This window comes from Agelaius phoeniceus, chromosome Z (assembly GCF_051311805.1).
Source record: "Agelaius phoeniceus isolate bAgePho1 chromosome Z, bAgePho1.hap1, whole genome shotgun sequence".
NCBI lineage: Eukaryota > Metazoa > Chordata > Aves > Passeriformes > Icteridae > Agelaius > Agelaius phoeniceus.
Genome location: NC_135303.1, coordinates 4,510,723 through 4,523,459, shown reverse-complemented (window position 1 = coordinate 4,523,459; position 12,737 = coordinate 4,510,723). Strand labels below are relative to the sequence as shown.

Below are 12,737 nucleotides of genomic sequence, written 5' to 3'. Positions count from 1 at the left end.
GAGGCTTTTCCTTTTAGCAGATCTGAACTTTATTAAAATCTGGCAACCAGATATCTTGACCTAATCCTTGCAAAATACATGTGGATTGAATTTCTGATTGATCGATGAGAAATTTGGCATCTTTACCCTCCAATTATAAAACTTCAATTTTGTTAATGAAGTTTTCCTTCAGTAGTTACAATTTCAAGTCCCTGGCATGCTTCCTACTTATGTTAATGTTCCCAAGACTGTAATCTTCAGATTTTAAATTGACAACAAATGTTTTGAGTTCAAGATAGGAAAAGTTTCATTCCCAACTAGCATTAGGCCAAACAAGGGTGAATGCAATAGCTCCCAACTCTCTGTCATAAGTCCTCAAGTTCAAACATTTGTTTTTCATGTTGTAGAAATGTTGGGTTTACTGTTCATCTGGTCTGTAAATACACCCATGAATTCAGTGCCTCCCCTAAGTGTTTGGCCTGCAGTGTGTGTGGCAGTCCTACACAGTGTGCAGTTCTTGTGCACTCAGTTTCTGGCATTCCCCTACTCTAGTTTATTTCTGTTTATTTCTGTTCAGGAGCTTCAGAATAGAGATAGAGTATCCCCATGATGGAGCTACATGGCACATCTGCCAAATGCATTGACTGCTATGAGCAGTCCTTGCATTTTTATCCTTATTATAATATCCTTATAATTAACTCCTTAGGTTTTAGTCCTTCAGTAGGTCCTGTATCTAAAGTGGGTCCTTGTGTTATATAAGATGTCCCTTTATGTGTCATGTTATCCTTCCCTGGAAAACACCTTTTCTTTTTTTCTTCCTCCTGCTGGGAAAGGGAGTAGGGAGGAATGGTCTTGCTCTTGGAGACTGTATTTGATGGCAGACTTTTTGCTGTCCTTCTAGAAGAATCCTTTTGCTGTAAATGATCTTTATAACTGTCCTGGATCTCCTGGGGTCTGAAGATGTTCCTTACTCTCCTGCTGCTTCACAAAAAGTTTCTTTTTAGCTACTATTGATCTGATCTGTTGAGGACATTGTTCCCTGACCCTGTCTCTACATTACTTGCATCCAAACTACCATGAGCACTACCTTTTAGATTATCTGCAGATTAGGATTAAGACATTGAGATCTGTAAGTGTAGCAACACTGTCCAGGTTTAAAGAGCCTGGGTACAGCGAGGGTAAGGTGTTGGAAAGGGCTTAAACCTTAATTAAAGCACAGCTGTTCCTCAAGTGAGCCCTGAAGAGTCCACTTGTTGTCCATGGTTCAGATGGCAAGTTCTTCAGTTTTCATGGCATGATCACTGAGGATTATAGGTGTAATCCTTACATTTATGGAAGGACTTGCAAAAGATGATCTTTTTTTTTTCTATGCACCAGACTCATCTTTGAGGATATTTCCATTCAGATCTCTCTTTTGGCCAAGGATTTACTAACCTCTGGTTAAGAAGGAGTTTTGTCATCTCTTCAGTAACCTTATTTGGATATTTTTAGGGAACATTTATTTAGTGTGAGTATAGTCAGATATTTAACATAATTCCTAGCTAGAGAGGTGGTCAACATCCTGTACCTGTCAGTGTTTCAGCGACACTTAGACAATGCCCTTTAAGGCTTTAACTTTTGGTCAGCCACGAATTGGTCAGTCAGTGAGACTAGATGATCATTTTAAGTACCTCCCAACTGGAACTATTTTGTTCTCTTTTCTGTGCAGAAGCTGGACCTGATGTGATTATTGCCCTGCAGAGAGCAATGTCAGCTAAAAACCGCTGTACTGCTCCGTTAAACAGTAAACAATTGTCTCATCCACCATAAGGCAACAGTGGCCTTTTTTGCTGTCCAAGCAGAGTTTGCATTCAGAGTGGCTTGTGTGTGGTTTAATACCATGCTTTATTCTGTTGTGTGGCCATGTGAGCAAGGTCCATATGCTTCACTGGCATTGTCTGATTGCAACCGTAAACAGTCTCTGTTATTTGGAGAGGGGTACTTCAAGCTTGTGTTCAAGAGTAAAGATGATGTTCAAGATGACAAATAATTTCTAAGTAAATTTGTTTGAACTAGTTTACACAGTCCTTCCATTCAAGAGCAAACTTAGGAGTTTAAACAAGCACATGTTGTTTGATCTGGACACAGATTGCAGTGATGACGTGTGCCTGTGAATAGGTGAAATCAACTAGTAATTTCATAAGATTAACCCAAATTGTTACATTATACTTGGATTGCCAGAAATGACTGTTTTGATGGGAAAAGTATTTAATCAGTGCTCTGTAAGCCACTGATAAGGGAGGGTTACATCAGAATTATACCATGAATGGAATCCTCCTCCCCCTCAGAAGAGGGAGGGATGTGTGCTGAGCTTACTGAGCCATGTGAAGGTAATGAAGTGTGTGGCAGGGAAATCTTGCTTTTATGCCCCTGAGTGGCTTAAATGTGCACTTGATGATCAGGTGATTTATACCTTGATGTGCTTCTTAATTAACAGGTAAGGCAAAGAGCATTGCTTGGAGCACTGTCCAACTCTCCCTTTCCAGATGTGCCCTCTATATTAGCTGTATATTTATCCTTTCTGTTCAGGTGTAATGATGAACTTACCATGTGAAGATCATGTTACAGCAGAACTTTTAATCTACATTACCTACCAGTGATTTTTATGGTAGGCTTGACAAACCTCTTCATTGTCTGGTTACCCTGTAGCTCTGTAATATTTTCACCTACACCGTTCCTTACATTTTGCGGTTCCCCAACACAACTGGGTGACTCTCATTTGGGTAACTTCTCTGGGCTTTTCCAACAGGGTTTGTTATAATATTCTTTGTGTCTGTCCCATGAGTAAGTTTCCAGGCTTCAGAAAGGTAGATTAAAAGGACAAACTTGGTACAGGAGTTCAGTGCCAGTGAGGAAGGCAGGATTAGGGTAGGAAGGATTTCCATGCAGGAGAAAAGTAGCAGAGTGAGGTATCATTGTTGTATAGCCAGCATTCTAGTTTATTGTAATATTGTGTTTTAGGTTTGTCCATTTCAGGCCTCTGAGCAGTCAGTTCCTATATAAAGTTGCTTCCACATAAAAAATAAACAAAAAGCAAAAGTTAACTATTTTTTTAAAACTTCCTAAAGTTGGGTGATATACAGACCTTTTCACCTTTAAGATATAATGAATTACAGGTTTTCATTGAGGAAAAAGGTCCCAAGAGCTGTGTTCTTGTATGTCTTCTCAGTTCCTTGCCAGTTGTATGGAATTGTTAATCTTAGTTAGCATTTTATACTGCAGTTTGTTGCTGTAATGTCACTTTTGCACAACAATATAACATAGTGTAACAGTGTATTTAGTTTAACTTTTTCATTCACATCAAATATCTTTAAACAGGATTCAAAGCAAGTATTTTTAATCAGGCAAAGTGTGTTTTAAAATGATGTAGGGCATGCTTTTATGCCTTTTTATACAAACCACACATTTTTCCTGCAAAAAAATAAAATTAATCTTTTCACTGTGTTTTCTATCAGTTACAAATGCATAACTCACAGGAATCTTGCCTTGTATTTGCAGTGAAAGCATTAGGTTCTTTATTTTTTCCTCTTCATTCTGAAACCCAAATACTGCATGCAGTTGAAACGTGTCTGTCAGCGTTCTGTGGGTAATTCTGATGTGAACTGTGGCTTTAGGGTATACCTGGAGATAATCAGGCTGTGGCTGACCCCCCTCAACCACCAAGCACTGGCGCGTCTCAGTCTTCAGCAGTGGCAGCAGCAGTAGCAACCATACCCACGACTACTAGCTCACTAGGAGGTAAGAGAGGCTGTATTGGAGAAGATGTGATAAACAATGTGCTCTTAACCAATCTATTTTTCAGTAAGTTTTTAAGTTCCAGGTGCTTGTGAGCTCTTCAGAAGGGAATTGGGTAAGAGCTGTTAACGCGGTAATTCCAGGTGTGGGTACTTTCTTGGGAGAAGTGGCTTGTTGTATGTCATGTGCAGAGTTTTCTAAAAATGCAGTGAACTTGCACAGTTTCTTTAATTCAGTATTCAGGATTCTGAAGTGCAAGACCACAGATGAGAAAACACAGATTGTGTTTTCTCTCACTTAAACTCTGATTTTCTACTCTGTGAGTGACTGGGGACTCTCCACTGTGACTGCATTAATATATTTCCCACACAGAAGCTGGGATTTCAAGGGAGAAACCTGAAATTAAGCCATGAAGTGTAGCACTGGAGAGACCTATAAATGACCTAGGACTCCTCACTCAGCAGTGCAGCACTTTGACAGTGGCTGGTGCCTGCTGAAGAGAAGGGTATTTATCATGTATTTATCTCCCTCTTAAAGGGAGATGGATAAATACATGAAAGGAGCCTAATGAAGGGGTAGGAAAGGTCTATCTGGAAATGGTGCTGAAGATACAGGAGACAAGACAGTGGATTGGGTAGGTGTCTGATTGAGATGAACCAGAGATGAGATATCCAGAGGAAAGTGTTGGAGATAAGGACCAGGCTATTGGATCTTAAAAGAAGATTGGGTGAAAAGGAAAGGCATTGTTTAATCTTAGAATAAAGAAGTTTTCCTTAAAGCTAGACTGAGGAAGCAAATTCTTTTATGCTTCAGTGAGTGGTGTGTTATCCACTTTCATGTCCTGTTTCTATCTAAAATTGCAGTGTAGGTATGCATTTTATTAAGATTCTCATAACTTTTAAAAAAACCATGTTATTTCACTGATCTTTTTTTCAGGACACCCACTTGAGTTTTTACGAAATCAGCCTCAGTTCCAACAGATGAGACAAATTATCCAGCAAAATCCTTCCCTGTTGCCAGCATTGCTTCAGCAAATTGGAAGGGAAAACCCCCAACTACTGCAGGTGGACCTTAAAACAAGAAAATAATGCTCACTAATTCTGATTTAGCTTTTGCAAGAGTGTCATATGTTGATGTTGTCTGGGATAATATGTTACTAGCAGTTACAACATTCTATTGCTGGCCTTTCAGCGGTTGTTGCTGTACAGAATGTATTTTCTGTGACATTGGATACAAATTTGAGACTTCATAAGAGGTGCAGAGGGGGGTGAGGAAGCGGGAAGGATCACTGCAGTTGAATTGAAACATTAAAATTGCACTTTTTATAGTCAGATATAACAATTTTTTTCTCTGCACTTCTTGCACGTCCCTTGGACTTCTTAATTCTCTGAAAATAAATATTTTTACTTGTCTCTTGGCACGCTTAAACTTCAGTTACTTAAATATACGTGTTTCTTTTACTGTTCTGTGCATCACAGCAAATAAGCCAGCACCAGGAACATTTTATTCACATGTTGAATGAGCCAGTTCTAGAGTCTCGCCAAGGTTTAAGTGGCAGTGATGATGGTGCCAGCACTGGAGGAATAGGAGATGTTGGGAATGCTCATATGAACTACATTCAAGTAACACCTCAGGAAAAGGAAGCTATAGAAAGGGTGAGCCTTTCTTCTTTGAAATTCTTGTTGCTTTTGGGTGTTGACGCCAATGCATGCTTAAGACCTACCTAACTTAAACTTTGTTGAGCTCAGTAGTTCTTGCACCATATTTGGTTTTTTCATACTTGGCATTTCACAGCTGTTGTAGCCTTGTTTCAAATCATATCCTTTCTTGCTTTATAGCAGTTGAGTCTAAAATATCTTAAATCTGTCTTACCGAGAAGAGCCAGAGCATTTTAAGTGATCTGAGACCATCCTGTGATAATTGATGATGGAAATGGGTTTCCTTCAGGAATTATTCAGGAAGTAATCCCTCTTGCAGAAGCCTCAGCCAGTGCTGTTCTAGATCAGGCCATGACAGCTCTCCAGGTACAAAGACCTGGCTGCTTGAGCACTGTTTGCAAAGTAGTTGGAAAGTAAGAACACTCATAGTTAAGTAGATTAGTTGAAGTCAAAACTTTGCTCAGTTGTCTGTCCATGACAATTAGTTAATTACCATTTTCTAAAAGTACTGGTAAGCATGAAAATATACTCTGAGGTAGTATATTGCCTTAATAAATACTGTGTAACTGACCAAATATGGTTTTGCATAGATGGCAATGCCTCTGAGATTTTTTCCAGGACAGATTGCAAGAGTTTTATCATACTGTGGTAGTGGTTTGGTACTCCAAAGACAATGTTTTTTTCATCTAGCAAAACAAAAGTTTAAGTAAGGATCATTAGAAGATGCCTATTTGAATATAGGTGTCAGTTCTCTAGATCTTGAGGAAATTGGCAAATAATAAAATTAGTCTAATAAAACTATTTGTCCATGTACTTATTCACAGGTCATCATCTTTAGTCTGTTGCATTTCCTTTTAAAGTCATTTTATGCAGTAGAACTTTATTACCTCTACTGCCTGTTCTGAAACCCAGCAGAGATCCATACGCTTCTTTCTCTTTGTCTTTCTCATAAAAGACAAACCTCAAAATTTAAGTGTCTTAGTATTGCAGCTGATGCCTTCATGTTGTCTGTGGCCTAGAAGTAAAATCTAAGAATGGCTTGTGAGGGATAATAGGACACAGTTTTCCTCATACTTATTTGATCTGCCCCATACATGAAATGCCTTGCAGGTGCTGTGAGGATTTTAAGAAAATCTCCAAATAGTGGAGTGTATTTGCCTTTGGCTAAAACAAGAATTCATTTGCTGAGTGCCTCCAAGTGCTGGCTAAACCCTTGGCACAGTAATAAGTTCTTCTCTGATGTTCTCATGCCCTCTTGTTGCAGTGTTCCAGACGTTAATTAATTCCTTGACTTCTGAAAACCAGATTGCTCTCAGCTTACTTGTCTTGGCTGCAGTGTGTAGTTAATTTTTTAAGATAAACAATTCAAAATATGGCCTAATGTGATGTGCTGGACAGCCTACTAAGGATCACAGGCTGGGAGCTTTTGTTCCAGGCAATTTTTTGTTAAAAGTCCTTTGGAGCTTTGTATAATTGCTTAAAGTGAGCATTGTTTGAAGTTGTTTTTTTTTTTTTTTCTCTGCAGCAGTGCAATGTGCCTTTACTTCATGGCAATACTGTGACCCAGGTCTGCTTTAGGCTTACTGTGTCTCTAAAGAAGTGACAAGTTTTTATGGTGGTTCATTAGACTTAATCCAATCACTTTTTCAAGCGAGGATCCTAAAGGCAGAGGCAGCACCTCATTTTTTACTTGCTAAAATCTGCATTGAGCTAGGCAGCAGTGTTATTTTCAAGAAGGCAGTAATTGCTTAAGTGACATCTCAAGACACAAAGACATACAAAGAAGCCTAACATGCAAAATGCACTTCCTAAATATGTTTCTTTTCTTCAGTTAAAGGCATTGGGATTTCCTGAGGGACTCGTGATTCAGGCATATTTCGCTTGCGAGAAGAATGAAAACCTGGCTGCCAACTTTCTTCTACAGCAGAACTTCGACGAAGACTGAGAGAAATTTTTTTTTTTTTTGTCTATTTCACACCTCACACCAGTGCATTACACTAACTCTGTTCACTGGATTGTCTAGGATATTTGGGCTTACATTCATAATGCTTGGTGTATGGAATATAGGGGGTGGGTGGAAGGGAGAACATAGGAAACAAAGCAAAGAAAGCAACAAGTTTTCAATGTCTGTTTTAAATTAGCAGAAAATCGCACAGTGTAAAAAAAAATATATATACAACCAAAAAATCAGCTTCTGCAGATAATTAGTTCCTTCTGTAAACTGTAGGTTAACTTTTTCTAGGTTTTCACTCTTACTGTACTAGTTCCAGAAATGTAGTGTAATGCACTGCTTCATGTTCCTTTCCATTTAGTATTGACATTGGAAGTAGCCTGTGCTACGTAGATTTTACAGTCTGTATTTCATGGCAACACTGGATAGCAGCTTTGTGAAATCTAAAAGATCTGAGCAAATGTAATCCTGAATGCCAAAATAGGGGTATTCGGGTGTTTTTTCTTCAGCTGTGTTAAAGTAGTGCAAGAAACACAGTATTTTTGTCTAATGCTGAATTAGAACAGTGTTGGCTTTTTTCTTTTTTTTTTGCAATGAAAACCCATTACAGTTAAAAGTGTCCTGATTATTGAGAAACACCACCCCCTCCTTTGTCCCCCTGAAATGATCTGAGAAACTATATACATACAGAAAAAAATTATTATCCTGTTTACATATTTTCTCTTTGGGAAAAAAAAAATATAGATACCTAATTACTGTTCTTTTAATGTTATCTTGCAGTAAAAGTTTTAAAAGCAATAGATTGCATGTTTGGTTTTGTTATATGCACTCTAGTGAGTTGAATATTCTTTTTCTGCCAGCAAACAAAATGCAAGCTTCATTTTTGTCTGCTGCAATGAGAATTTATCAAATCAAATTTCACCTTCCCAACTCTGTTGAACCAGCTTTTATAGTACAGCTATAAGTGTTCTGTTGCTCTTGAGTAGATTGTAGTGTTCAAGCTATTTCTGTTAAGTAAGGACTTTTGGGGATTTATTCACTTTATAAGGATGAGAAGTTCAAAACTTGATATATCAAGCAAACTATGAATTTATTCCAATGTAAAAAAAATTGACACTCGAAACTTTATATTGAAAATAAAACTCTGGTTACAGAGTTTTGAATCTTACTTCTTCATACCTACTTATCATTTATTTTGTTTAGTCATCATAAAATGTTAACAACTTTTTTTTTATACATGTTTACTTTTAGAGGTAATTTTGCCCATCATTGCAATACTACGAATAAAAACAAATGTAAATTTAATCTAAAGCTGTTCTGTGCAACGTTACCTGAACACAACATGGGGATAGTTTGATTTTTCTACTGTTGTAGTCCAATTACCTGGATTACAAATTTACCTCTACAGTAACCAGGAAAAAATATTATTAGTGGTACAGCCCTGAATTCCTGTACTACTAATGATATTAATGATTTTAATGATTTAGTAGTACAACTAAAAAATTATTTTCTGCTGAGTTAGTTTATCAGTGGATTAACTACTTAGCTACTACTTAAGCTCAAAGTACAAGTCAAGTGTCTTGAAAAACGAGCTAAAAAGACTGAAAAATTTGTATTTCATTTCTTCATTGATTGGCCATAGTCTGTAAAAATATCTGCACAAAACAATGAAATGTATTAAAGCCTTTTACTTTTTTTTTTCTATTCTTATACATCTGTGATATTTTTCCAGATAGTGTGTATTTTAATTATTCAGATTTTATTCTTTTAAAATTTCTTAGGTGAATGTCGTCTAAGTGATCAGTAGCACAACCCAAATCTATCAATAGGAGATGTGATACTGCTAAATAGGAAATAAGTCTTTCATAATGTTTTCATTTTAAAGAAGTTAACATTAATGCCTGAGTCAGCTAGTAAACATCATCTAAATAGGATTCTCAGTTTGTCTTTGAACTGGGAGAGATGGATTTTGGTTTAACACTGCATGCCAAAAGGGGCTGTTTGTTATCTGTAAAAGGACCAGCTGTCAGGTACTTGAAAAACACCAAATTGATACAAGGACTTCTTGAATGTACTTTTACTACATAGCTGATACCTAACTAAGACAAAAGCTTTTAGTTTGTGGGAGTCTTCTGTACTGATCAAACTGCTCTGAGAAATAACCATTCCTTCTCTAGGAGGGTAGAGAGTAAAGCAAGAATGTCTGGGTGTTTCAGTCCACTCCCTCCAATTTTGATTTTGAAATGTTTACTTATTATAAATGTATTTGAATTAAAGTCTGTTGAGCTTGTTCTTTGTAAAAAAAAAAAAGGCAAAAAAAAAAAAAAAAAAGCTAGTAGCTTTGTTCATTTGTAACTTTGTATGCTGAGTGACTGAGGGATTTATGGCTGCTGTGTTTGAAGCCTTACTAGTCATGCTGTTCCCGTTTTTCTCCAGCAGTGAAACAGTGTTTTTGTGACTTCTGATGAACAACAGGTGTCTGACCTTACATGCTAGCAAAAACTGTTACCTGTCCAATAGCGGGATACTTGCCAGGGAGAATCATGTCTCTCTTTGTAGTAGCTGCCAAAAGGGAAGAATACATGGAATTCATGTGGTGTTGAGGAGGTGTGACCTGAGCAAGCTGCCTAGGTATGTTGTGCCTCGTTTTCTACCAAGTACTACCGGGAGTTGTCTGCACAGAGTGCTTCTCTCAGCTTCTCTGCTGCAGATCTCTTAGGGATTTGGGGATCAGTTTCCTCAGGGCTTTCTGAACAGTAGCTGAGAAAATAAAAGTATTTCTTCCTAAGTTTTGGTACTGTAGTCCTTACCTTTGTTGTAAAACTTCTGAATATCTGCTTAGACAAAAGCTATTTATGATGCACTTTTAATTGGGATTAAAAAGTTACTCTGAAGTGATATTAATTCTGTAGTTGTCTGTTCTTAAGTCCTCTCTACAGCTGCATTTTGATGCTGTGGTTCATTTACCTCGTCCAGAGCTGCCTGATGAATCCAGCTAAAACCCAAGCAATTTTACTGATTAAATGCCCTGTTCTTACCCCACACTAACAGAACTTTTTAGGAGTGTGAGATAATCACTCCTGAAGCCAGATTGTGACTGATTTTGGAGTGCTGGGTTGAGCTTCACTTCAAGAACGTGCATGAATGAATCAAGCAGAGACACAAAGCCAAGTCCTCAAATAATGCATGCAGATTTGTCACCCGTGGTTTCATTGGATATTTCATTTGGTTTTATAGAGTTTTGGAGGCAGCCACATCTTTCTTTTTTTTTCAGATTTCTCTTAAATCCAGCTCTGTGCACAAAACTAACCTAGAATTTGAAAATACTCTCTAATTCAATGGAAACAATAAGGTGGGAGTGGGGAGAACAGCTTTGTCAGTAACCTTTTTAGTTTTCTCCCTGCCTGGTTTGGGATGCCAACAGTGTTCAACACACCATCCTTTGAAAACATTATTTTGACACAGCTACAACCACCACTATGTAGTTATGAAGCCACAATTTACAAATTTTTGTGTCTTCACTAAACCATCCAGAAAAGCAGGCTTATTCCACCTGTGATTAAGTGATGTATGGGGAAAACTTAAGTATTCAGTTACTACTGAAGGCATGACTGCAGCTGATGTTGCTGACTTGTAATGGTCAAGTGCCAGTTTTGTATTATATAATTCTTCATAGAATATAGGACCTGTGAGGGGGAGGAAAAAAAAAAGGTCACGAAACTTTTTGGGTTTTTGTCAGGACACAATTTCTTTCCTTCTGTGCAAGAGAAATAAATGTTAAACACACACAATTTAACTCCATTTCTAATCAAAGCACATTTTCATGAAGACACCAGCATATCTGGCATTTCCTGTCCAAACTGCAGTGAAACTAAAATAAAGATAAATACCTGCTCTTCAATAATGGTAGTAGTCTGGAATAATAGTTGTAGAGTCTGAAGATCTTCCCTCCACGTCACCCCTTTGCTTTGGCATTTTCCAAATGGAAAATTGGTGAGCTGTTACAAAGCATTATCTGCTGTGTGCCTCCACCTGCTGAAGGTCTGGCACTAAAAACAGTCCTTAAGGTTTTGTGTTGTGTGTGTGCTCCACGCAGTTATGCCTCAGGGACCTGGAGTGCAAAGTGTCCTTCAAAATAGATGTCTCTCTATTTTTATATGGCTCCACACATAAATGTGAGGACTCTGTGGGGCTGAGGGCTAGGAGCAACATCCTTGGAATTCTTGTTGCCTGAGATAAGAGATTTTAGATGTGATAGACGAGGAGTAACCAGATACACCAGCAGGCAGCTCTTTGCCATCCCCAAGGGCAGGGTTGGTTGCTGTCCTTGTAATGTGAAGCATTTGACTTTAAATGTGCAGCAGCCAAAGATTAAAAAAAAAAAAGGGCAATGTCTCCCACATGTCTGTGTGGCTGTATCTGTAGAATTGCTCAAAGTCTTGTCAAAGTCAGACACGTATTTTTAATTATATATTTGAATTAAGCTTGTTCCCACCCCCACTCCCTTGTCTTTACTCTAAATCTCCTTTTTTTTTTTTTCCTTTTTCACTTTCTTTTCATTATTGAAGAAAGCGTGCCAGCTGCAAAGGGAGCACTACCAGCTTCTGTTGGAGGATGGAAGAACAGTATTTCAGAATAGGAAAAGGGGCAGGAAATAGCCTTCAGGGTGGGATATGAACCAGGACAATAAAAGTGCTGAACATCTGGGATAGAGATCTCCATAGGGAGGTTGAGGTGAGGACTCTGGACCTGGAATTGGCAGTGTGTGTGAAAGGAAATGCCTGGGAGAGTTACAAGTGTGATAAAAGAATGGAGTGGTGTGACAGGGCCAAATGGGGAGTCAGAAGGAGCGAACCTTTGCTGGGACTCTGGATGTATAAGTAAGAGATGGATGGAGCATTTGGGAATAGAGCTAATGCTTATCTATAGGGACACTTCAAAGAAATTATTTGTTTCTTGTAGCTTATCCAGTAGCTTTTTGTGTAGTGCTTTGGTTCTAAGACCAGTTCTGAGGGAGATGATGAAGAGTTTACAAAACAATGAGGGCAGTAAAAAGAAACAAACCAGTGTGTACCTTGGCAATTTACCTCACAGACATGATACAGTACTCTTGGATAGTCTGACTGCACTGAGGTCCTCCTGCTTAAATGTGGAGAGGAAAAAAAAGTAATCTAAATTTTGTTTCTATGAGTCTGTGTTGCTTGAGGTCACAGAGAGAAATGATCTGCCTAAAAGCATGCATTTCATATTAACAAACATGCTGCTTGCTTCCCCTGTCTCCATGTTAAAATACCAAATTTCCCTTTGGCAAAGGGCAGGACTGTGCAGGACACTGTTGGAGCAAAGCTGCAGAGTCCATTTGGACAACTGTTCCT

At 38.2% G+C, this 12,737-nt stretch overlaps 1 protein-coding gene across 1 annotated transcript in view; it reads left to right on the top strand.

The window, feature by feature from the left end:
• The window catches only part of RAD23B (RAD23 nucleotide excision repair protein B), a 35,642-nt gene extending 25,382 nt beyond the window's left edge, over positions 1-10,260 (top strand). The window contains exons 7-10 of the mRNA XM_054653360.2: positions 3,633-3,756; positions 4,690-4,817; positions 5,232-5,408; positions 7,243-10,260. Of these exons, the coding sequence (XP_054509335.1) occupies positions 3,633-3,756; positions 4,690-4,817; positions 5,232-5,408; positions 7,243-7,356 (543 nt within the window). The 3' untranslated portion in view covers positions 7,357-10,260. The remainder of the gene's footprint in view (positions 1-3,632; positions 3,757-4,689; positions 4,818-5,231; positions 5,409-7,242) is intronic.
• The last annotated feature ends 2,477 nt before the right edge of the window (positions 10,261-12,737 follow it).